Source organism: Chiloscyllium punctatum, chromosome 13 (assembly GCF_047496795.1).
Source record: "Chiloscyllium punctatum isolate Juve2018m chromosome 13, sChiPun1.3, whole genome shotgun sequence".
Taxonomy (NCBI): domain Eukaryota; kingdom Metazoa; phylum Chordata; class Chondrichthyes; order Orectolobiformes; family Hemiscylliidae; genus Chiloscyllium; species Chiloscyllium punctatum.
Genome location: NC_092751.1, coordinates 95,224,713 through 95,252,270, shown reverse-complemented (window position 1 = coordinate 95,252,270; position 27,558 = coordinate 95,224,713). Strand labels below are relative to the sequence as shown.

Sequence of the window (27,558 nt, the reverse complement as noted above, 5' to 3'; positions counted from 1 at the left end):
AATAGGAATGGTACTATTGTCCTGCACCGTGAAAACTGAGACAAAGTATTTATTCAGCATCTCTGCCATCTCCATGTTCTCTACTATTAACTCTCCAGTTTCAGCTTCCAAGAGACCAATATTCACATTAGCGACTCTCTTCCCTTTTATATACCTATAGAAGCTTTTGCTATCTTTTTTGATTTTGCGTGCTAGTTTTCTTTTGTAATTTACCTTAGCTCTTTTTATTAATTTTTTAGTATCCCTTTGTTTTTGTTTGGAAGTTTCCCAACCTTCCAGCCTGCCACTGGCCTTTGAATACAGTTGTATACAACTTAGATTTAGCAGCTCCACCTTTGTTCGCACATTCTATCCTGCAGATGGATTTGCTCTCCAGATTCAGTTAAATATATTGTGCTGAATTAAAAGAAAACTAAGGAGACATATTCAACTTCATACATCATGGTAATTAAAAAAAAACCTTTTCCCTGGAGCATCAGAGGCTGAGGGGTGACCTGTAGAGGTTTATAAAATCATGAGGGGCACAGAGAGGGTGAATATACAAGGTATTTTCACAGGATAGGGGAGTCCAAAACAATAGCTCCTTGAAAGTGGAGTTGCAGGTAGATATGACAGTGAAGGCGGCATTTGGTATGCTTTCCTTTATTGGTCAGAGTATTGAGTACAGGAGTTGGGAGGTCATGTTGCGGTTGTACAGGACATTGGTTAGGCCATTGTTGGAACATTGCGTGCAATTCAGGTCTCCTTCCTATCGGAAAGATGCTGTGAAACTTGAAAGGGTTTAGAAAAGATTTACAAGGATGTTGCCAGGGTTGGAGGATCTGAGCTACAGGGAGAGGCTGAACAGGCTGGGGCTGTTTTCCCTGGAGCGTCGGAGGCTGAGGGGTGACCTTATAGAGGTTTACAAAATTATAAGGGGCATGGATAGGATAAATAGACAAAGTATTTTCCCCAGGATCGGGGAGTCCAGAACTAGAGGGCATAGGTTTAGGGTGAGCAGGGCAAGATATAAAAGAGACCTAAGGGGCAACTTTTTCACGCAGTGGGTAGTACGTGTGTGGAGTGAGCTGCCAGAGGATGTGGTGGAGGCTGGTGCAATTGCAACATTTAAGAAGCATTTGGGTGGGTATATGAATGGGAAGGGTTTGAAAGGATATGGGCCAGGTGCTGGCAGGAGGGACTAGATTGGGTTGGAATATCTGGTTGGCTTGGATGGGTTGGACCAAAGGGTCTGTTCCCATGCTGTACATCTCTATGACTCTATAAGAGGGCATAGGTTTAAGGAGAGAGGGGAAAGACTTAAATAGGACCAGAGGGTGGTGCATGTATGGAATGAACTGCCAGAGGAAGTGGTGGAGGCTGGGAGAATTATGACATTTAACAGGCATCCAAATGAGTATATGAATAGGAAGGGTTTAAAGGGATGTGGGCCAAACAGAGTCAAACAATATGGAAATGGACCCATCGGTCCAACCAGTCCATGCTGAACATAAGCCCATGCTGAACAAAAACCCAAGCTAAACTAGTCCCACCTACCTGCGCTTGGCCCACGTTCCTCCAAACCTTTCCTATTCATTTACCTATCCAAATGTCTTTTAAATGTTGTAATTGAACATGCATCCACCACTTCCTTCGGAAGTTCATTCCAGTGACGACCCACACTCTGTGTAAAAAATGTGCTCCACATCTTTGTTACATCTCTCTCCTCTCACCTTAAAGACATGCCCCCTAGTCTTGAAATCCCCCATTCTAGGGAAAAGACAACTACCATTAACTCTATCTATACCTCTCATTGATTTATAAAAATTTCTATAACATCGCCTCTCAACCTCCTACACTCCAGTGAAAGAAGTCCCAGCTATCCAGCCTTTCCTTATAAGTTAAATCTTCCATACCTGACAACACCCCGGTAAATCTCTTCTGAACCTCTCCAGCTTGATAGTAACCTTCCTATAACTGGGCGACCAGAACTGGACACATAATCCAGTAGAGGCCTCCCAATGTCCTGTACAACTTCAACATGATGTCCCAACTCCTATACCCAAATGAGTGAGCAATGAAGGCAAGTGTGCTAAACTCCTTTTTAACCACCTTGTCTATATGTGATGTAAATTTCAAAGAATTATGTACTTTCACCCTTGGGTCTCTCTGTTCTACAACACTACTCAAGATTCTACAATTAATTGTATAAGCTTTATCCTTGTTTGTTGTACCAAAATGTAATACAGTTAGTTCTTCTGTAATGCAATGGTTGCATTATAGAAAAATTATGCTTTAGAAACAATGCTTAAAGTGTTGGTGCTGTAATCATGTTACAGCCAACACACATTTTAAAAGTTCATGCTGTAGAAACTGCGCCCAAATTTGCCAGTCATGTTACAGTGAATTTGCGTTAATAGAAATGTGTTATAACTGAATGATCTGTACCTCACATTGAACTGCATCTGCCATTTTTAAGTGTATTGACCCATTTGATCAAGATCACTTAGTCATCTTAGAACATCTTCTTCACGGTCCACAATGCCACCAATATTGGTGTTGTACGCAAGCTTACTAAACATGCCTTCTATATTCTCATCTAAATCATTTGTATAAATGACAAACAAAACAGGGCCCAGAACCGATCCGTGGAACATGGTTGGTCACAGGCCTCCAGTCTGAAAAGCAACCCTCCACCATTACTTTCTGTCTCCTGCCGTTAAGCCAATTATGTATCCAATTGGTGAGATCACTTTAAACCCATATGATCTAACTTTTCTAATTAGTCTACAATTCGGAACCTTGTCAAAAACTTCACTAAAATCCAAATAAACAACATCTACTGCTCCGTCATCACCGATCTTTTTGGTAACTTCCTCAAAAAACTCAATCAAGTTTGTGAGACACTATTTTCCTTGCACAAAACCAAACTGACTATCCTTATTCAACTTTTGCCTCTCTAAATGTCCATAAATCCTGTCTTTTCTAACCGCCTCCATCAATTTACCCACAACCAAAGTCAGACTCATAGGTCTACAGTGCCCAGTTTTCCCTTACAACCTTTCTTAAACAAAGTTACAACATTAGCCATCCTTCAGTCATCATACACCGCACCTGTAGTTCTGAATGATGCAAAAATTTCTGCAAGGGGTCTCATCATTTTGTCTCATACTTCCCACAACGTGATGGAATACAGGTCCCAGAGATTTATCCACCTTTATATTCTCTAAGACCTTCCAAACATCCTCTTCTGTAAAACAACAAAGTCCATTTCTCCCTATTCTCTAGACATCTTTCTCCACAATAAAACCAGATGCAAAATATGCATTTAGAATCTCTCACATTTTCCTGGGGTTCACCACAAAGATGGTATCTTGATCTTTAAGTGGCCCTACCCTCTCTCTAGTTACTCTCTTGCTCTTCATGTATTTGTAGAATCTCTTTGGATTATCCTTAATCTTATCTGCCAATGCTATCTCACATCCTCTCTTTGCCTTCCTGATTTCTCTCTTCACAAAGCCTCTACACTCTTTATGCTGATTAAGAGATTCAATTGAACCAAGACATCTATATAGAAAATAAGATTCTCTTTTAGTCTTGACTAGAACTTCAATATCTTTATTCATCCATTATTCCTTAATCTTTCCAGCTTTACACTTCACTCTAACAGGAACAAAATGCCTCTGAACTCTCATCATCATACTCTTGAATGCTTCCCACTTTTCAAACAACCTGCGAACAGTTCAACCTTCAACCAACTTTTCAAAGTTCTTGGCACATACCATTAAAATTTACCTACTCCAATTAAAAACTTCAACTTTTAGCGAAGGTATATCCTTTTTCATAACCATTTTGAAACTAATAGAACTATGATTACCAAGCCTAAAGCCTTCCTTCACTTTTACTTCATTCACCTGCCCTGCCTTAATGCCCACAAAGTCTAGTCTTGCTCTTTCTCCTGTAGGAGCATCCACATATCGATAAAGAAACTTTTTCTGAACATATTTGACAAGTTCTTCACCATACAAATGCTTAACACTATGGTAGTCCCAGCCAATTTTTGGAAAACTAGAATCCCCTATTATTACAACCTTATTATGTTTAAATACATCTGAGATTTTCCTACATATTTGTTTCTCAATTTCCCTCTTACTACTTGGGGGTGGGGGGGGGGGGGGGGTGCTGCTGGAGGAGGGGTGGGGGGGGGAACTGTGGTACAATCCCATCAAAGTGACCTTACTTTTCTTACTTTAATTTCTACCCACATATTTTCACTGGACAATTTTTCAGAAGTATCCGGTGGCCAATGGGATTAGATTTATTTAGGATATCTGGTCAGTATGGATGAGTTGGAGAGAAGGGTCTGTTTCCATGCTGTGCATCTCTATGACTGTCTAACTGTGGATGCTGTAAATTAGAAGCCAAACAGAAATTTCTTGAAAAGCTCAACATGTCTGGCAGCATCTGAGGACAAAAGTCAAAGTTAATACTTCAGGTCCAGTGACCCTTCCTCACTATCGTGATACTTTCTTGTCTTTGAAACAATTAAGTATTTGCACCTACCTTTAACGAAACAGTTCCCTTAATGTTTATTTATAACTTTGGTACATATAACTATTTTTCAATTTAGAATCTTTACTTCCTCAAATCAATAACATCTTTACAATGTTACAGCTGGAAACCTGAGCCTTTGAATATCTTTCTAGGAATTATTCTGAGCATTTAATTTTAGGATTAAATCTCAGCATGCCTGCAATTTAAGTTGATAATGGATTTACCTTTACTTCCTAGTTTCTATTAGTCCTGAATCCGTCAGTTGGCAAAGTGGATACTGTTGGGCTCAGCTATGTTTGGTACATTTTCAATATTTAATTCAGACGTTTATTCGTCATTTGCTTCTTTGATGTCTAACAATTAGGTTCAATGGAAACAATATGTTTCTGTGATACTCCATTTAACCAGATATGCATCTGTTCCTTAATGATATTTTTAGCATCCAAAATGTATGTTACAAGGTCTTGACCATAATCCATCACCTGATTTAAATATGGAAGGATTGACATGTTCCCTTACTAATATCATCTTACTGTTTTAATTAGTGTCTTTATACAATCCTTAAACCAAGCATTGTGTTGTGGAAGAGTTGTACTGTCAATGTTGAGATTTTTTACTCCCTTTTCCATACAGCAACATCCAGAATATCAGGATCTGCCAAAGTGTATTATGTCAATTAATCGCTTTTAAATAATGGACTGTTGTTTCAGGAACATGGTAGTCAATTTGAATGCTGCAAGCTCTTACAAACATCGGAGTGTCCTAACTCGATTTTGTTTAAGTATGTTGGTTGCCAAGATAATTATTCAAAATGATATCAAAAAAAAAACCTCCGCTTTTCTCCATTGAATTGCATTGAGGAATACTTTGTGTCCTTTTGAGGGGTATTTGTGGCTTGGTTGAATACCTTGTGTGACAGGGCAACACTTGGTTTGTGTTGCACTGAGGTTTCAGTTTAGGTTATATGCTCAGGTTTCTGGGCTAAGACTGATACTAACAACCTTCTAATTCAGAGTAAGAAAGCCACCTCTAAACCAGTGCTAACTAGAGTAAACATAAAAGGTGTAATGCTGCGAATGCCATACAAATGGGATCTTCTCTCATGCCCTAATCATCATTCAAAGAATGCTGTTAATGCAGACTAATAGAACATGTTTCTCATTGCTATTTATGGGGTTTTAATACCGGTACTTTTGGCTATCATGTTTGCTTATAGGACAATGGTAGTATCTCCCTCAGTATGAGCAACTTTTTTTGAATATCCGGAAATCACAAAAAGTGCTATATAAATGTGAACACTTCAATTTTCCATCAGTTCTGAGGAAGGGTCACTCGACCCAAAAGGTTAACTCTGATTTCTGTCCACAGATGCTGCCAGACCTCCAGTGCTTTTCCAGCAATTTCTGTTTTTGCTTCAGTTTTCTTTTTTGTAGGTGAGTGGAAATGCATAATGCTTACTTGATAGGTAGATTGCCTGTTATTATCCATTCTAATGGATAGGTGCAAAGATGCACCTAGTGATGTGTTACTAAAATAAACTAGGCATCTTTATTTTTATATTCATCATTTTCACAATCCCATTATTTTGAAACAAGATTGTTGCAAGACCAGTATTGACCTAAATTGAAAGACTAAATATTTTTTAACATTTATTTATCCATGTAATCTTATTGGTTACTTCATTACAATTTTAGAGGAATGTGTTTACAGAAACAGTGTATTAAATTTATACGGGCAACTAACCAAATGGAATATAATTGTACAGGGGTGTAATACCATTGAAATATATATGAACTTTAGTTAACACTTTCACAAATTGCATCTGAAATTATTATTGCAGCTGAGCGGTACATCGTAAGTATTCCACTACGATCAAGTATGTGAGATCCCAAGAACGCATGCTATTAATGGACAGGCTGGCCATTGCGAAGCAGGTGTGAATGGACCTGACACATGAGAGATGAACAACTAGAAAAATCCATTAACCTATAAACTAACATGGGTTCAATTTCACAAGCTCAAATAACATGGATCTAGAATCAATAAAGCAGTAGGTATCAGTGCCTCTGAGTTTCTTCCATTTATTGTTTTGTGGAAAAGTATTAATTTTCAAATATAAGGTCAGCTCATAAAAGATATGCAAAACAAGAAAGCTCTAAAAGATTATTTATATTCCCAGAATAAAGAAAAACTTCAACCTTGTTCCTTTCTGTGAAATGATGCAATTAAAAAATGAACCTTGGTTATGAGTTGCCAGAAAATTACAGAAAATGTTTCAAGAGCCAGTTTCAAAGCAGGTCACATGAAATAAAAGATATACAAGCACACAGATGTCATTTCAAACAAAAAGCTTTGCTATATGCCTTTGATTGTTAGATACCTGAATGTGCTCTCACTCTGTCAATAAAAGAGGCAAACAGATTATCCAGGAGACATTCAAAACAAATCGCAAAGTACCACAATTTATTAACTGGATCTTCTGGTTCATTTTGGTTTCCAAGACAATATTATTTATGACACGAGTGCCACCTTATAGGATTGTGTGTGAAATATGAAAATGTTAACAGTTTAATTGTGGGGTTTGATTGAGATGGAACATATTTATTTGTAAATGCCTTCAAGTTGATAATTCAGCCCTGCTCACATTATGGTTGCTTGCTTCTAAACAAAACAACAACTTAGAACACAAACAAAAAAAAACCAAAAGAACTGTGGTTGCTGGAAAACAGAAATAAAAACAGAAATTGCTGGAAAATCTCAGCAGATCCAGCAGAATTTGTGGAGCGAAATCAGAGTTAACATTCCAGGTTCGGTGACTCTTCTTCAGAACTGATGGCAGCGAGGAAATTTGTTTTTATGTAGAAAATTGGGTGTGGGGAGGGAGTGAGGAGTAAATAATGGTGGAGATAGAGCCCAAAGGGAGAGAAACACAATTGGACAGGTAAAAAGAGTGGGTAATGGTCAACCTAAGAGAATGAACAGCTGCTAATGGGGACTATTCGTGGCAGATAGTGGGAAGCTCAGGGTCACTTTTACAGGCAGAATGCAGATGTTCTGCAAAACGGTCACCTCATCTACTTTTCATTTCCCCAGAGTAGCGAAGACCACATTGTGAGCTGTGATTGAAATAGTCTAGATTGAGTAAAATGCCAGTTAAAGTGCTGCTTCGTCTGGAAGGTGAATTTGGGCCCTTGGATACTGAGGAGGGAGGAACTAAATACGTAACTGCAGAAGGTGTAACACAGACAGACAGGGAGATTGCTTCATAGAACACCTACATCCTGTTCGCAAAAAAGACCCTGAGCTTCCCGTTGCTACCACTTCAACACACTACTGTGTTCCCTGGCCAACATCTCTGTCTCAGGCTTGCTACAGTGCTCCAGTGAAGCTCAGTGCAAGCTGGAAAAACAGCACCTCAATTTCTGTTTGGGAACTCTCCAGCTTCTGAATTCCATATCAGTTCAACAATGTTAAGGTTTGAGGCACCTTCTTCCATGTCCTTACCCCAACCCCCACACACCAGGCCTTTTTATTGCATGGTTTGCTATTACACACAGCCCTTTGTTAGCAACTAATAGTCCCCATTACCAGCTGTTCATTCTTCTGGGTTGACCATTACCCTCTCCTTTATCTATCCAACTGCGCTTCTCTCTCTTTGGGCTCTGCCTAATGTTTACTCTGTTACCCCTCCCCCAACCTATTTTATGCATAAAAACCAACTGTTGCAAGTTCCCATTCATTCTCAAGGGACACTGAACCCAAAAGGTTAACTCTGATTTCTCTCCACAGATGCTGCCAGACCCACTGAGATTTTCCAGCAATTTCTATTCTTGTGACTTACATCACACTTCTGAGGTGGAGACATTTCAGAATGATACCATTAAAGATACAAGAATTTCCAATTATGCCGATAACTTGAATAAGAATACACTCAAATGCCTCATTCCTGTCACATAACCCCCCTCTAAAGGAAATGGGCCAAATGGCCTCCTTCTGTAATGTAGCAATTATGAAATTCTGTGAAATTGTTCCATAATATAGAACAGCTGCTAGCTTCTTGAATTTGCCTAATGGGTAGATTTAGAGCATTGGCAACAGAAATGCAAAAATTCATATGCATTTCTGATTTTTGAATTGTGCTTGGATGTTTCTAGGTGTCTTGGTGAAGGGCTGGCTTATGGTGGTGGCAATTGTGGTCAACCATATCATGACATTGCCTCAAATGTAGCTAAAGGAAATTAGGAATGTGTCCCATTACTGCCATCTCTAAATTTAATCTGTCAATTACCAGCTAAATCAATTTTAACTGTTCCCAGGCATGTTAAACATTGAGCCAGATTTTGCTGTCAAAATAAAGCCAAGGCTAATGGTGCTTACTGTTATTTATGTGCAAATGGCCTGGAAAGCTCTGGGCAGAGATGTGTACTTTAATGTCAATATCCTAAAATGACTGTCAGAGTTGCAACTCTTTGCCCTTAGCTTAATAAACTTGGCAACATACTCTCTGACTCACCACTGAATGGCCCAAAGTTGCTAAATTTGCACATATACTGAATAAACTCATCACTGAAACTTTCAACTAGAATTTACATCATGAGTACTGTTTTGAAGGTCACAAACCTCTCTGGTATTGAAATTACTAGTCTAAATATTTCTTCAGGTTAGGAATTCTTGAAGGAGATGCTAAAATGTTTAATATCTTTTATATATGAAATCATATTTTATTTGGTGCCTTTTTTGTATTCCTTCACTGAATTATTTCAGCACACAGGGAGGACATTCATCCTATCTTGACTTCATTGGCTCTCTAGATGAGAAATTTACCTCGCATCACTCCCTCACCTTCTCCCTGTATCCCTGCACATTATTCCTTTTCAGATCCCTCTTTAAATGAATCTGCCACTATAAGGCAGTGCATTTCAGATCTTAAACATTCACTGTTCGAAAATGTTTCTCTTTATTATTTCTTTTTGCCAATCACCTTAAATCTGTGCCCTTGTTTTGATCCTTTCACCAAAGCGAGGACATTTTCCCCTAAAAATCCTACCCAGATCCAAATATTGGTAAACTGTCACATGAAATCAAAGCTTCTCATTTTGCACTCATCAAGACTGGAATGCAGGACCAACCAACCCAAGAAAGGTTTAGGGTGAGAGGGGCCTGAAGAGCAATTTTTCACTCAGAGGGTGGTACGTGTATGGAATAAGCTGCCAGAGGAAGCAGTGCAAGCTGGTACAATCGCAGCATTTAAAAGGCATCTGGATGGGAATATGAATAGGAAGGGTTTGGAGGGAAATGGGCCAGGTGCTATCAGATGGAATTGGATTGGGTTGGGACATCTGATTGGAACGGACGAGTTGGACCGAAGGGTTTGTTTCCGTGCTGTACGTCTCTACAACTCTAAAGGGAATGATAGTTGACAATTGGTTGGACTAAGTTGGCATGGAGAAGCAACTGGAATGGTGAACTATCTTAGTGAACTGATTAAATTGAAACTAGGCAGATTGACTCTGATTGATCAAGCATTGCCATGGGAATGTAGAAAGATGCCTCCATAACCCTTTACTCAGTGGAAAAAGTTACAGTGTGTGGATGCATTCCTGTTGTTTACAAAGAACAGGACTTAATGCGTGAATAAGTGAAATTTCTAGCCTGTGCACATGAATCACACTGCTAAACCTAACTGATAATCTTAAATTGGTTTCTTAGCACAGTCAGGACTATTTAGTAAACAATAGAAACCATAGGCTGACCAATCAACACTTTCTTCTCACACTGTTTAAAATGCTGTTTTCTTTCTAAAGTTGTTTACTTTTTGAATATCAGTCCTAATGAGAGCAAAGATTCAAATTCTAGCCTCTTTTTGGAAATGTTAAAGTTCTGTATTGCCAATAAGTTATTAATATATATTATTAGGAAGAGCACGGGTCTTAACGCAGATCCCTGGGGATCTCCACTGCAAATGTTCTTCCAGTCAAAAATCATCCATTAACTAATACTTCTGGTTTCCTAACACTCATTCAGTTTTGTAAGCATGATGTAACTGTTCTTTTTATTCTATAAGGAACAACTTTGCCCACAAATCTGTTGTGCAACACTTTATCAAATACCCATCGATAGTTTATCTACATCACATCAACAGCATTGTCCTCACCAATCCTCACAATTACCTCTTCAAAAATCTCAGCAATTTAGTTAAATACAAATCGCTCTAAACAAATCCATGCTGGCTTTCCTTAATTAACCTCGAGGTGCCCAAATAACCATTAATTCTGTCCCATATTTTTATCTGCAGGTGCTTCTCCACCATGAGAGTTAAACAAACTGGCCTGTAGTTTCCAGCTCACCTTTACACACTTTGGAACAAATATGTACAAAATTCAAAGTAGTTCAGATCCATTTCAAATGGCGCTCCCTAGTTAACTAGATTTAAATGCATATACTAATGAATTGTTCCTTGTGCTTTTCAACAGCCAGTCAAAATCTTTTGATATAATGATCACTATTCCCTAAATACTCTCCCCCTGACACTCGGTCTCTTAGCCCACTTTATTCCCAATGGCGTGTCTCCTTTCTCACTGGACTGCGAATATACTGCAGTTCAAAACATTGCTCAACAATCCCTAGGAATTCACATCTCACCCTGCTCTTTATAACATTACAGTTCCAGTCTACATTCCAATAGCTAAAGATGTGCATTATAACTATTTCATAAATATAACACCACTCTGTCATCTCTTTGAAACCTGTTCCTTTACATTTTCCCGACTAGCAGGTGCAATACATACTAACCAAGCAATGTAATTTTTTGCCTGTTAAGATTAGACAAATAAATTCTGCCCTTAACTCCTGGGGATGCTCTCCTTACATCCTGTCTTTGGAAATTGTGCTGTGCTTTGGAAGTGTGGATCTAATGTCATCATCTAGAAATAGGATTTCCAAATCAAGCCTATTGCGCCCCTTCTCAACTCCAATGATATTGAAACTTCTGGACCCTCTTTCTTGTACTGAGTCATTCTCAGCTTGTACTATCAGAAACTTACTGAGCAGAATTTTGAGATAAGTTGTGCAGGACAAATCTGACTGACAGCAAACATGTAAATGCCCTGCTTCGGTGTGTTGTAAGGAAACTGGCACATCAGCAAGAAGTACTGTTACAGATTGGGATGCTAACCTCACTGACAACATGACAAATAAAATGAATCCCATTTGCCAGGTGGAAATAGCTGAGCTCCGTAGTTATTAATTGTAGGGTAAGTGTAACACACAGACCAGGAAGAAGCTAACTGAACCCAGAATAATAAGAATATTATGAGCTGTGTTGGTTTGTGGATACTAGTGTACAACTATCGTTGTGCTAGAATTGCTGTCTAAAATTAATTATATTCGCAAAAAAATGCTTACACCATCCAAATTTCATTTAGATTATTTCCCTATAGATTAATCCTATTAATTTAGTTCAATTGTTAAAACAAAAAGGTTTGAACTGACTAAATAAGACCCTTAATGAGAAATTTCTCCAACAGACTTCATCTGCACTTCTTGTTGACACAGAAAGACTGCCAACATCATCAAAACTTCTCACTCTCTCAGCGGAGCAGGTAACGGCTGTCTGGTGTTTTTTTTTAAGTCGCAGTATAGTCCAGTTATTGTTTCTTTTAACGGTTAAAATTTAAAGTATTTTTTTTAAGCGCCTAGTGGACCCGAAAGCTGGTGTTGCGCGAGCTTACCTGGGAAGGTTTTTTTTCCTCTATAAAAGCGCGCAGGCGAGGAACCAGAGGCACTACAGGGGTAGAGCCTCCCACCCGCCCTCCTCCTCTAACCTAATAATAAGACCCGTTGTGGTAAGCAGGTAAGTGCTACATTTTGCTTGTTTGTTTCTTTAGATCCAGTTTTCTTTTTAAAGTTTACCTTTTAGAGGGATGGCAGCGAAGGCAGTGCAATGTTCCTCTTGCAAGATGTTTGAGGTGAGGGAAGCCATTGGCGTCGCTACTGATTACACTTGCGGGAAGTGCACCCATCTCCAGCTTCTCTAAGACCGTGTTAGGGAACTGGAGCTGGAGTTGGATGAACTACGGATCATTCGGGAGGCAGAGGTGGTCATAGATCAGAGCTTTAGGGAAGTAGTTACTCCGAACGTTATAGACAGATGGGTGACAGTGAGGGGGACTGGGAGGAAGCAGCCAGTGCAGGGACCCCCTGCAGCCATTCCCCTCAATAACAAGTATACCGTTTTGGATACTTGTGGGGGGATGACTTACCAGGGGTAAGCAACGAGGTTCAGGCCTCTGGCACGGAGCCTGTCCCCATTGCTCAGAAGGGAAGGGTGTAGAAAGGTAGAGCGATAGTTATTGGGGACTCAATAGTTCGGGGCACAGATAGGCGGTTTTGCGGGGGTGACAGAGACTCACGTTTGGTATGTTGCCTCCCAGGTGCAAGGGTACGTGATGTCTCTGATCGTGTTTTATGAATCCTTAAGAGGGAGGGGGAGCAGCCCCAGGTCGTGGTCCACGTTGGCACCAACGACATAGGTAGGAGGAGGGCTGAGGATTTTAGGCAGGCTTTCAGGGAGCTAGGTTGGAAGCTCAGAGTTAGAAAAAACAGAGTTGTTGTCTCTGGTTTGTTACCCGTGCCATGTGATAGAAAGTCAAGAAATAGGGAGAGAGAATAGTTAAATGCGTGGCTACAGGGATGGTGCAGGAGGGAGGGATTCCGGTATCTGGATAACTGGGGTTCTTTCTGGGGAAGGTGGGACCTCTATAAACAGGATGGTCTCCACCTGAACCTGAGGGGTACCAGCATCCTTGGGGGGGAGGTTTGCTAGTGCTCTTTGGGAGGGTTTAAACTAACTCTGCAGGGGTATGGGAACCTGGACTGTAGCTTTAGGGTACAGGACCTTGAGTGTAGGGAGGTTAGGAACAAGGCATCGATCTCGAAGGAGGGTGCCGGTAAACAGGAAGGTGGCTTGAAGTGTGTATACTTCAATGCCAGAAGTATAAGAAATAAGGTAGGTGAACTTGCAGCGTGGGTTGGTACCTGGGATTTCGATGTTGTGGTCATTACAGAGACATGGGTAGAACAGGGACAGGAATGGCTGTTGCAGGTTCCAGGGTTTAAATGTTTTAGTAGGGTCAGAGGTGGGGGCAAAAGAGGGGGAGGTGTGGCATTGCTTGTCAAGGATAGTATTACAGCGGTGGAAAGGACGATGGAGGAAGACTTGCCATCTGAGGTAGTTTGGGCTGAGGTTAGAAATAGGAAAGGTGAGGTCACCCTGTTAGGAGTTTTCTACAGGCCTCCTAATAGTCCGAGAGACGTAGAGGAAAGTATTGCAAGGATGATTCAGGAGAAGAGTGAAAGTAATAGGGTGGTTGTTATGGGGGATTTTAACTTCCCAGATATTGACTGGGAAAGCTATAGCTCGAGTTCATTAGATGGGTCGGTATTTGTCCAATGTGTGCAGGAGGGTTTCCTGACACAATATGTAGACAGGCCAACAAGAGGTGAGGCCATACTGGATTTGGTTCTAGGTAATGAACCAGGCCAGGTGTTAGACTTGGAGGTAGGTGAGCACTTCGGGGACAGTGACCACAACTCGGTGACTTTTACTCTAGTGATGGAGAGGGATAAGTGTGCACTGCAGGGCAACAGTTATAGCTGGGGGCAGGGAAATTATGATGCGGTGAGGCATGACTTAGGATGTGTGGATTGGAAAAATAGGCTTCAAGGGAAGGACACAAATGATATGTGGAGCTTGTTCAAGGAGCAGCTATTGGGTGTCCTTGATAAGTATGTACCAGTCAGGCAGGGAGGAAAGGGTCTTGTGAGGGAGCCATGGTTTAATAAGGAATTGGAATCCCTTGTTAAAGGGAAGAGGGTGGCCTATGTAAAGATGAGGCATTAAGGTTCAGTTGGGGCGATTGAGAGTTATAAGGTAGCCAGGAAGGATCTAAAGAGAGAGCTAAGAGCAGCGAGAAGGGGACATGAAAAGTCCTTGGTTGGTAGGATTAAGGAAAACCCTAAGGCTTTCTATAGGTATGTCAGGAATAAAAGGATGACTGGGGTAGGTATCGGTCCAGTCAAGGATAGTAGTGGGAAATTGTGCGTGGAGGCAGAGGAGATTGGAGAGACACTAAATCAATACTTTCCGTCAGTATTCACTCAGGAACAGGACATTGTTGCTGATGTGAATATTGAGTCACAAGTGATTAGAATGGATGGCTTTGGAGGTATGTAGGGAAGAGGTCCGGGGAATATTGGAAAGGGTGAAAATAGATAAGTCCCCTGGGCCTAATGGCATTTATCCTAGGATCCTCTGGGAAGCTAGGGAGGAGATAGCGGAGCCATTGGCCTTGATTTCTATGTCGTCGTTGTCTACAGGAATAGTGCCAGAAGACTGGAGGATAGCGAATGTGGTCCCCTTGTACAAGAAGGGGAGTAAGGACAGCCCTAGTAACTATAGGCTAGTGAGTCTCACTTCTGTTGTGGGCAAAGTCTTCGAGTGAATTGTAAGAGATAGAATTTATGAACATCTGGATAGGAATAATGTGATCAAGGATAGTCAGCATGGTTTTGTGAAGGGCAGATCGTGCCTCACAAACCTTATTGAGTTCTTTGAGAAGGTGATCAAGGAAGTGGACGAGGGTAAAGCAGTAGATGTGGTGTATATGGATTTTAGCAAGGCGTTCGATAAGGTACCCCATGGTAGGCTACTGCAAAAATTACGGAGGTATGGCATTGAGGGTGCATTAGAGATTTGGATTAGGAATTGGCTGGCTGGAAGAAGACAGAGGGTAGTAGTTGATGGTAAAGGTTCATCTTGGAGAGCAGTTACTAGCGGTGTTCCACAAGGATCTGTTTTGGGACCATTGCTGTTTGTCATTTTTATAAATGACCTGGAGGAGGGGCTTGAAGGCTGGGTGAGCAAGTTTGCGGATAATACGAAAGTCGGTGGAGTTGTGGACAGCGAAGAAGGATGTGGCAGGTTACAGCGGGATATAGATAAGTTGCAGAGCTGGGCAGAAAGGTGGCAAATGGAGTTCAATGTAGCTAAGTGTGAAGTCATTCACTTTGGTAGGAGTAACAAGAAGATAGATTACTGGACTAATGGTAGGCTACTTGGTAGTGTGGATGAGCAGAGGGATCTTGGTGTCCATGTACACAGATCTCTGAAAGTTGCCACCCAGGTAAATAGTGCTGTGAAGAAGGCATATGGTATACTGGGCTTTATTGGTAGAGGAATTGAGTTCCGGAGTCCTGAGGTCATGTTGCAGTTGTATAAGACTCTGGTGCGGCCTTATCTGGAGTATTGTGTGCAGTTTTGGTCGTCATACTATCGGAAGGATGTGGAGGCACTGGAACGGGTGCAGAGGAGGTTTACCAGGATGTTGCCTGGCATGGTAGGAAGATCGTATGAGGAAAGGCTGAGGCACTTGGGGCTGTTCTCATTGGAGAAAAGAAGGTTTAGGGGAGATTTGATAGAGGTGTACAAGATGATTAGGGGTTTAGATAGGGTTGACAGTGAGAACCTTTTTCTGCATATGGAGTCAGCTGTTACTAGGGGACACAGCTTTAAATTAAGGGGAGGTTGGTATAGGACAGATGTTAGGGGTAGATTCTTTACTCAGCGGGTTGTGAGTTCATGGAATGCCCTGCCAGTATCAGTGGTGGACTCTCCCTCTTTATGGTCATTCAAGCGGGCATTGGATAAGCATATGGAGGTTATTGGGCTAGTGTAGGTTAGGTAGGCTTCGATCTGCGCAACATCGAGCGCCGAAGGGCCTGTACTACGCTGTATTTTTCTATGTTCTATGTTCTATGTAAAAGTCCCTCCAGCCCTGGTAATACTCCCTTCCAACTGCTTCCATCTAGCAGAAGATACAGAAGTTTAAACACACACACTAGCAGGCTGAAGAACAGCTTCTTCCTTGCTGTTATTAGACAGCCGAATGGACCTCTCTAATTTCAAAGCTGATGTTGGTCTTGTTTTTATGCACCTCCGTGCAGTTGTAATCTTGTATTCCTCGCTCTGTCGAAACACCCTATGATCTGTATGTCCTTATATATTGTATTCTGCCTGTACTGCTCACAAAACAAAACTTTTCACTGTACGTAGGTCATTTGACAACAAGAAATCAATCAATAAATAAAGCTTATTCCATTATTCATATCCAACTTCAGGACCTGAATCTTACCAGTTCTCACCTTTTTGCAATGTGAAATCCCCATCTCTCAATCGAATCAAGAATTCATACATAGAGCTTTGTTATGCTTCAATTCATGCCATAATGTGAGCTTTATTAGGTCACTATAGATAAACCAACAGCTATTTTGAAGATTTTACAATATTGCACTAGAATCTCAGAACTTTGATTGTGAATTGCAAAAGCAGATTTCAAGCCACTTACATAGTTATAAGAATACCAAAATTACACTGTAGCACTTACATGCACAAGCAAAACTCTTGTTTTATACATTGGTCTATTTTGGCGCTTGGTTACCATTATCTGCAGTCTGCCATTGTCCGCCATGACAGTGTCCTGAAGACAGCTGTGATCATTTTGTCAGGTAGTATGACAAGTCGGTACAACAAATGACTAGTGCAGTGGAAAGGTCAGTGACATAAAGGCAAGTCTGCTCTCATCCAGTATCAGTCATTAGATTAAACAGATTTTTGAACCTCCAGCATTTTTATGGGTAATCAATTTCCAATAAATTTGCAACTGGCTTCATTGATGCTTCAATTAATGCATCAATTGTTTTTCCCAAATTGACATCTTCACGATAGATAACTTCCTATCTAAACAGCATTACACATATTTCATAGGTAGTAGCTTTGATAGATTTGTATGTGAACCCATCAAGGAGGCACAATAGAAAGGTTATTAATCCTTTTGTGTATCATTCTATTTACAATTGACACTTGCAAAATGCCATCATTCAATTATATTGTAAAAACTAAAGAATCTAGAATTAGCAAATCATTTTGGTGATCTGAACAGTAAATGATTTTACTTTATAACTGATGAGAAAATGCTGTAGAAACATAAATTTGCAGTCATTAGGGTACATATTAATGGATGATATTCAGATTAATATGATTTGGAACCATTGGAAAAGGATATTATGTACTTCTGTTTAAAAATAGTAAAATAATTGGAAATAAATGCTGAGCTACTTCTCTGTAACATGCCACAAAATATAACTGGGAAAAGGCAGTTATGAATCACCTGGTAATGTTATTTATGTTTTGTTATAGTGCAAAGTGAACAAGAGCTATAGATGACCACTGTGTTCTCTCTAACTTACTCATTTTTCAGAACTCTGCTTCTTTTCCAAATGCCCTGTGGGTTACACCACCAGGGACTGATCTCCAAGTACTGCACTCCTAAACAAAGTGTGTTCTGTTGAAACAAATCTAACACCAAATATTTAAAGAGATAAAAAGCATAGACATTGGATGGACACATTTATGGACCCAGAAGGAGCACTACATTCCCACTTACCTACTCATGAAGGTTGCATGATCTTATTCTCATGAAATAGGTGAACAGCAGCACCAATTTCACTGCTGATTTGTAGCTTTCCTGAGGGTGATTTGAGGAGCAGGTGACCAACATGGTATCAAAGGCAGCCTGCATCTCAAAACTGGGGTGTAGAGCTCAAAGGTAATCTATGAGTTGACAAGCCAATGAGAAGCTTTAAGCATCTCTCTCAGCTCAGATTCAGCACTGAAGTTTCTGGTGGAGGATGCTGGCAGGAAAACAGACAGCTTCTTTTCAGAAAGGCACAGGAAGAGATTATTGAAAGCCAGGAAGCACAGATGGGGAACACTTCTTTACCACTCTGATCCAGTGCTTTCATTGGTTCTACCCAACCAGCTAATGCAGGCTATCCTGGTCAACCGAGTGACACTGCAGCCTTCAGCCAAGTTCTCAAGGCTCAAAGCAGCTTGATGTCAATTACTGTGAGGTCATTCACAGTGAAATTATTATATAAAAGCCTAGAATAGGAAACTGAGCAAGAGAGACATTGATGAAGTAGTCTGTTGTCTACATTGATGGGTGAACATCTTATTCTTCTGCCTGTAAGTGGAAGATTGGGACACAGTAGGATTGCAAGGCATTCTGATTGTGGATGGGAGAGTTGGTCAAATGTGGGACTGTTGGTTTGTGGGAGAAGAGTAAGGTATGCATAAAAGAACAGCATGCAATGCTCTGGAATCAGTCTGAAGGTTCCTTAATGTTCCGCCCTTGTCTGGCAGCTGGGAACAAACCTTGGCTTGGTGTTTCCCAGCATGTCTTTCACCTTGCTTCTGCATCTCACCATTGTATAGTAGCTGCCAGTCTTAGACTCTCTAACTGTCAATGTCATCCAGCAGGCAGCAACTCACAATCAAACTACAAGACTAGCTTAATGTCCCTGGCATCACTGAACTGAATCAGCATGCTTATACTTAATTATTGCTCAGATGAGAGTATGGCTTTCTTATTATTGGCACCAAGTAACTAAACGTAAGTTCCTACCAGGAGGTGTAAGCCAGGTATTAAACAAAGATACACTTGGTCTCCAAGCAGCCATCTTGGCTTTTGCTGGGATGGATGAAAGAGGGGCATGGTGGGCACTCTGAGGATCAGTGTAGTAAGAAAAATATGATGACTGCCAGAAAACTGGGTACAGAGGTACTTTTTCAGCTTGTGGCTACAAACTAGTTGAATGTTTAAGCAGTGAAATTATCCAGCCACAGGAAGAACTGCGTGCATCTTGGAGTTTGGATCCTATTTCTACTTACAGGTAGATAGGTTCATGAAGGCAGCTTTTGGTATGCTTGCCTTTATTGGTCCAAGCATTGAGTATAGGAGTTGGGAGGTCATGTTGTGAAATTTGAAAGGGTTCAGAAAATATTTATAAGGATGTTGCCAGGGTTGGAGGATTTGAACTGTAGAGAGAGACTGAATAGGCTGGGGTTGTTTTTCCTGGAACATTGGAGGCTGAGGGGTGACCTCATAGAGGTTTATAAAATCATGAAGTGCATGGATAGGATAATTAGACAAAGTATTTTCCCTGGGGTGGGGGGAGTCCAGAACTAGAGGGCATAGGTTTTAAGGTGAGAGGCCAAAATTTTAAAAGGAACCTAAGGGGCAACTTTTTCACACAGAGGGTTCCATGTGTATGGAATGAGCTGCCAGAGGAAGTGGAAGAGGCTGGTACAATTATAGCATTTAAAAGGCATCTGGATGAATATATGAATAAGAAGGGTTTAGAGAGATATGGGTCAAATGTTTGCAAATGGGACTAGGTTAATTTGGGATATCTGGATGGCACGGATGAGTAGGATGAAGGGTCTGTTTCCGTGCTGTACATCTCTCTGACTCTATAACAGTAACTGAATATACAGGATGGCTAATACCTGCTTGCTGAACAGCAGCCCTAATACACTATCCTCCTCTGTTGTGTTAACTTAGGGCATGATGTTCTGGAAAACCCATGTGCTGCTCCTTTCTTGTCCCGAGCCTTCTTTATTGTCTACATTGAGATTCCATGGGCTCAACTGAGGCATATTCAGGTGGTGGGTAGGTCGTTTAATCAGGATGAGAGGGTTCTGGGTGTAAACTCTGCTTCACCCAAGTCTGCAGTGGGAAGCCCATCCACAAGCCTTCCCTCCTCATCCATTGAAGTCTGTAAGTGAACAATTAGAATGGTGGGCAGGCAGTCACCACACCAGAAACATCACCAGTAAGAATCCAGAAAGGGGACCCACTGAGAGCTGCCCTGCCTCTTACTGCTGATGGTAGCCTGTAAAGGACAACTGCTAGCCCAGGATTAGCTGGAATCTCTCCAGGAAGAGGGGTTCCAGCCCAGGGTCCTTGAACCCCAGGAAGCCCTACCACTAAGGGCCCGAAAGACATGCCATTCCAGTGGCTTTCTTTCCAAAGGAACTATCTGGATCACCATAATGGCAATTCCAAAGCAATCCCAGCAGCATCGCCATCTTTTCCCAAAATGTCTGGGTTAACAAGGCAAACACTGGAACAGCAGCAAAAATGAGCTGGTTAACCCCTCAACTGGATCTGTTAAAATTCAGTCAAATGATAGGGCTTTCTTTGGATGGGGAAATGCTTTTGAGACAACAGAGAGGCTGCCTAGAAACCAAATATACAATTTTTTTTTAAAACACAGGATTACATAATTCCAGAAAGTCAATATGGTGAGCTATGATTGGAAAGAGCAATGGGAAGGCATTTTGTGACCTTGTTTTTAATTAGATACATGCTATTTGAATGCTGCTTTTATAAAATCAAACCTAACAAAGGAAAACAATATTTGAATTAAGTCAACTTCTAGATTGCCAAGATACTTATTAGAGCTCAAGACTTCCTCAGTTATTACTATGTACCCAGGACTAGACTTTGATGTGCAGTGTTAGTACCTGAAATTAGTAGACCTATAGTTATTGTTTGATGAGTCAACATCACACAATGCAACAGTTTTAATTCCCATTCTTAATTATAAAATTAATTATAGAAGATGAGATTGTAAAGCTGAGACCATGTTGTTTAATTGGAATGAAACCAAAGTGTTCCGAGAAACAAAATAAGTCAGACAGCAGTTGTGGAGAGAGAAACAGATATATTGTTTCAAGTCCAATTATGGCTTCTTCAGAACTTCGTGTTAGCATTGTTTTTCTCTCCACAGATCCAGCTGAGTTTTTCTAATACTTTGTTCTTACTTCACATTTCCAGCATCTGTAGTATTGTGCTTTGATTTGATCAGTTAGTTGGGTCATTGCTAACACAACCTTGAGCAGCCTCAGTACTTGGCAATATTTGTGAACTCAAACAGAACTGTAAAAATCTTCAGACCATCCATAATCCTCATTGCTATTGCAGAGAAAAGTATGCTACATAATCTTAATTACAATTGATAAATAATTTCAATTTAAAAGGAAGTCACACATCTTTAAGGCACAGAAAATATAACTATTAGTCAAGTACTCCAGTGTTAATGATTGCATTATAGTCTTCACAATAAAACTGCATGCATGGAAACTAATCATGACAAATTAGCTATAGACAATATAGGGTCATTGCCAATTAAAACTAATAACAGAATTGATGTATAGATTACTCCAAGCCAGACACAGCAATATATCTACAAATGTAGCAATGCCAGAAATGCATAGCTGGAAAAGAGTGGCAATAACTGAGAAAATTACCTATAATTTAGTGGCAAAGAAACTATTTTATCTTTATTTTAAGTAAGTAGCGATCTATTGTATCAAGTTAACTGCTTTTGTTTAGATCTCATTTTTCAAAAAGCATTTAATAATTACCTCATTTTTATTGCAGCCCTTCTTACCTCTGTGATTAGTGCCATCTCGACTTCCTTGAGGTAATGGGGTATATTGCTGAAAGCCTGATGAACTGGAGCCAAAGTCAGTGGAGGTCTGTATGGAAAATAATAATAATACCAATATAAAACTTGAAAGCAAAAAATGCAAAACAAAAACCCTTTCTTTTTTCTATAGAGTAAGCAATGCTCTGTCATAATAAATCTCTCCAAATAGGAACCTTCCAACATCATAACTGCACTCAGATACACATTGCAGGGACAGGTTTCAGCAATGCAGATTTCTTCTGCATTCTTCATAATATTTTATAAAAAAAGTATATCACATAAATCTTCGATATAGACATTTTGACAGTGAGGTTATCACAGAAAGAAACCAACTTGTTGCTGTAGAGAATCAGGGTATTGTTGAATGACAAAGAAACAAGGAGCCATATGATCTTCTCTGCATTCACTGTTAATTTTGGAATTAAAAAGTGTTCAGATTTCAGGATCTAACATTTATTCTAAAACAACTAATTAACATGTTCACCTCTGCTTTGCAGACAAAAGCATTGAGGTGGCTTAGAGACTCAAAGAACAAGTGAAGAGCGCACTTAGTAGGATCCATACCTTCATCACACTGTCTCAGCTCAACATTATTAGGCAATGTATTTTTGCAGTAGATTGTTATTATTTGAGAAGATAGATTCAAAAATGAAAGAAACATGATTTGTAGTTTTAAGATCTAAGACTTTTTGTTTAAAATGCTGGTCAGAAAGTCATTTTGAGCAATGAACTAAATACAACTTTTCCAAGGAAGCACATAATTTAATTGACTTGGTCTCACCCAGGGAAAGCCAAGTCAAAACAAATTGGACTGAGATCTCATGACTATAAAGATAACAAGAGACTACTGAACCCTAGGCTAACAGCAATCTCCCCCATGGATTATGTCCACACTGCAGAAACATTTTTTCCCTTTGAAAAATACTTAAGGACATGGGATGAAACACCACTGGTGTATGCTAATGGGATTGAATGTTCTCAGCTGGGTTCAATCATTAGCATGTTATGAAGGTCTAAGAACTACCCCTTAGTTATCCCTGTGTTGCAGGTGATAGAAGACCCTCTCTCATTTAAGAGTGCTGCAAGCCAGACAAAAGCAAATAGGACGACAGAACTCTTGTGCAACCTTAATGCTGAAATTCAATCAAACCACAGGGTCTCAGAGCTCAAAATTAAGTCTAGAAACCAATTATTCAATTACCGGTGTCAATGTTCCTGTAATGGCCATTATATTTAACTGGATTAGTGGTGCTGGAAGAGCACAGCAGTTCAGGCAGCATCCAACGAGCAGCAAAATCGACGTTTCGGGCAAAAGCCCTTCATCAGGAATAAAGGCAGTGAGCCTGAAGCATGGAGAGATAAGCTAGAGGAGGGTGGGGGTGAGGAGAGAGTAGCATAGAGTACAATGGGTGAGTGGGGGAGGAGATGAAGGTGATAGGTCAAGGAGGAGAGGGTGGAGTGGATAGGTGGAAAAGGAGATAGGCAGGTTCGACAAGTCCGGACAAGTCAAGGAGACAGTGCTGAGCTGGAAGTTTGAAACTAGGATGAGGTGGGGGAAGGGGAAATGAGGAAGCTATTGAAGTCCACATTTATGCCCTAGGTTGAAGTGTTCCGAGGCGGAAGATGAGGCGCTCTTCCTCCAGGCGTCTGGTGGTGAGGGAGCGGCGGTGAAGGAGGCCCAGGACCTCCATGTCCTCAGTCTGGTTGATTGGTGCGGGTGTCTCGGAGATGTTCCCGAAAGCACTCCGCTATCTGCTCTTTCTGAATACTTGAAAGACTGGTTCATACACCCTTTTATCTTTGTGGACTCAGTTTTTAATTTCAATCGGGGTGTTGGTCTGTTACATTAATATTTCTTCACGTGTATGAATTAATAAACTCATTCTTTCTGTTAATTCAAGAAAACCTAGTTAAATTGGCTTGTTTTAAAACATATGTAAATTGGGGTCTGGAAAAATAAGTTCCACAATGGAAGGGATCATGTCTAAATTAACCTTGATGCAGCCAACTGAGGTGGTGGGTTATGGGGGAACTTCACCGAGATTCTGGTCATTACATGACCTATGTCTCAAGTCTTTAGGAAGTCAACCAAGTGTTATCTCATCTCAGGTCAAATCATTTCTTGATTGAAATCCTACAATGTTTTGAAGCAATAGAGCAGTATTTTCAGTTCTTGATATCTGTTATAAATGCAAGGTATTACATGCAAATGGAAGGAGGGGAAGAAGTTTCATAAAGGCAAAAGTGAGGTCAACCAAGTGGAGAAGGCTACAGTCATCATCAAGCTACCAGCTAAAATAGGGAATGCTTTCTAGTTACAGAGCTGCATCCTGTGACAACCTAAAGACTCTGGAAGATTTGCCCTGGTAAAGCTTGGGGAACAAATAACCAAAGTAGGCTTTATTACTAGTAGTTGATTATAAAATACTCTGAAAGAGGAAAGAAGAGTCTTCTGACATTCAATCAACATTGTAAATTGGCAAAGTGAGAGATATAACCCTTTGGATGCTGGAAGCAGCTGTGGGCATTTTGCTATTATTACATTCTGATATTATGGACTTAGAAAGTATAAATTTGACGTGGACACTTTCCTTGAAACCAAGGTAGATTTAAGAAATTGGGTGACCTTTTCTTTCTTGCCAGTACACAAGTAACTTCAAAATGCCCCAAAGTAATCTCATGTCCAGATAAATCCAGACAAAGTGGCTAAAATGCAAATGCCCTTTGTGGACATACCTTCAAGAAGTTGTTAAAACGCAGAATCTTTCCTGTGGTTCGTGGTGACATTTCTCCTACTGACTAAACTGGTTTCACAATACTGTTTGCGGATTCTTTGACTCCAAATTTGAAATCCAGAGAATGGACGCGAAAATCCACATTTTATCAGAATGATAGGTGAATGAGTTCAACTCAAACTATATTATTTGATAATAGTTTTGCCACCAGCAACTATTTGAGAGGACAAATGAAAGGAGATGCCTTGATCACGTGCCTGAAAATGGGCTTCTTAAAATGAGATGCAAAATGAAGCACTTTTTGAACTGAAGGAGAAGAGCATCTCAACAAGCAAAGGAACCAAACCTGGTCTAAGAAACACCACAAGGTAGAGATTCAGCTTGGTCGTGACTCTTCCTGAGTTTTCTGCAATATTCCATATTGTACCTTGACTGGATTGGAACAAAATAAATCTTTTACAGTGAACAGTAAACAACAGCAAATACATCTTCCTAAAACCTCAAGATTCTTTTCTCCAGTAAACTAAAGGTGGATAACTGACATGTATCATTTTCAATAATTCACTTGAGGTAAAACGAATGTCGTAAAGAAATCTATAATACCTATATATTTTGTAATCACCATCTTAAGTGTGCGCATTTCTAGGAGTGTGTTCTGTAATTGGGTGTTGACAAATGAACACTTATCCTTCTTTTAAAACTCACAAGAAGCTTGTCATTTTTGACCTATACTTAGCACTTGGGGGATTAAAATAGTTTTAAAAACATGCTAGCTTTGGTCAGTAGTGGTGTGAAAAGAAGGGAGCCATCCCTATCAACTCTCTCCATGAAGGTATAAAGACTGTAACTCAGGACAACACAGGAATGGGCCTTTTGGCTCACCAAGACTGTGCTGACTCTCAGTACCTTTCTAAACTAAAATCCTTTGCCTCTACACTGTATCCCTCTATTCCCTGACTATTCATACATCTATCAAAATGCCATTTAAACATTGCTATTGTATTGCCTCCACCAACTCCCTCTGGCAGTGCATTCCAGGCACTTACCATTCTCTGTATAAAACCCTTGCCTTTAAACATCCCCTCTTTTTACCTTAAACCTATGTCCCCTGGTAATTGACATTTCTACTCTGGGAAAAATACTCTGACTAATTTTGAAAAATTTTATCAGGTCACCCCTCATCCCTCCAATGTTCAAGTGAAAACAAACTAAGACTGTCCAATCTCTCCTCACAGCTAACACCCTGAAAAACAGGTAAAATCCTGTGTACCCTCTCCAACATTTCCACATTCTTCTGATGGTGTGGCAACCAAAACTGTACATAATATTCTGAATGAAGCTCACCGAAGTTCTATACAGTGCAACATGACTTGCAATTTTTATACCGTATGCCCCAATCGATGAAGGCAAGCACACCTTATGCCTTCTTGATCACCTTATCCACTGTGTTGCCACTGTCAGGGAACTTGTGCTGCTACACCTAGATTCCTCTGTATGTTAATGTTTCTAAGGGTTCTGCTATTTACTGTATGCTTCCCTTCTTCATTTGACCTTCCAAAATGCATAACTTCACATTTGTCCTGATTAAATTCTATCTGCCATTTCTTCACCCAAGTCTTCAGCCTACTAATATCCTGCAGTATCCTTTGGCAATTCTCCTCATTATCCACAATTTCCCAATCTTTGTGTAATTCACAAACTTATTCAGCAGACCACCTATGTTCTCGTCCAAAGTGTTTATATTTATTCCAAACAACAGGGGTCCCAGCACCGATCCCTATGGAACATCACTGATCACAGATCTCCAGTCAGAAAAACACACTCTACTACCATTACTCTCTGTCTTCAATGACTAAGCCACTTCTGTATCCATCTTACCAGCTTACTGCAGTTCCCAATGTGACTTCACCTTTTTCTATTAGCTTGTCAGGAAGGACCTTATCGAAGACCTTGCCAAAGTCCATATAGACAACATCCATCGCCTTGCTCTTATCAATCAGCTTTCTCACTTCCTCAAAAAACTCAATAAAGATTGTGAGTCACAGTATTGAGTAAAACTTAGTTGAGTCGTGTATTATAATGTGTATGTATGTATCAGTTGTGTTATAACATACATGAGGCTGATCATTTCTGTACTTTAGATGATTAATTGTGGATTATGTTCAGAATACTACACTTTTAGTTTGTTTATTACAGTAAACATGCTATAACTGGAAAACATTTTGCTCCTTTAAGTTGCTAACAGGAATTTTAAACATCTTTTAAAGGTATCGGTGTCTCCAGATATCCAAACACCTCAACTTTCCTGCTCTCAATCTCTTAAGCCTGTCTCACCTTCTTTCCAGTACAAGGCTACGTTTATAATGTTTGTTTATTTCAACATATGACATGCCACTTGCTACAGGAAGGTACTGATCTCCAGTTCAAAGATTAATTTAAAAGAAAATTAATCTCACACTCCACAGTTGTAAGAGATTCTCACATACAGAGCACAAAGCAGTATTAAATGGGATTAAAATCAAATTTCCTGTTGTGTGGGAAGTAACCACAACATTTCCAAGAAATCAGAAAATGTAATTTTAATGCACATTGTTAGATGTGCTGAAGTTTGACTGCACAAATTCAACCAGGGAAGAGAAAAGCAGGAATTCAATAATGATGTTTCTACCTCAGAAAGGAAACTATCCCTTTACCACTTTCCAGTGAAGGAAGATGCTGGTCATCACAGAGAAGTACGGCAGAATCCTAGGTAAATGCTCAGGGGACAGGGGCTTGAATCGCACCATGGCAGGTATTGAATTGTGAATTCAATAAAATCTGGAATTAAAAACTAGTTGAATGCTGACTGTGTTGGTTGTCATAAGAACTCATTTGATTCTCTCAAGTTCTTTCGGGA

At 40.2% G+C, this 27,558-nt stretch overlaps 1 protein-coding gene across 5 annotated transcripts in view; it reads right to left on the bottom strand.

The window, feature by feature from the left end:
- The window catches only part of lrmda (leucine rich melanocyte differentiation associated), an 891,213-nt gene that overhangs the window by 73,196 nt on the left and 790,459 nt on the right, over positions 1–27,558 (bottom strand). For 4 of the 5 annotated variants that reach the window (XM_072583307.1, XM_072583308.1, XM_072583310.1 and 1 more), the window contains one exon: positions 21,863–21,976. In XM_072583307.1, coding sequence (XP_072439408.1) covers positions 21,863–21,976 — 114 coding nt within the window. The remainder of the gene's footprint in view (positions 1–21,862; positions 21,977–27,558) is intronic. The other variant, XM_072583309.1, reaches the window with a different exon arrangement.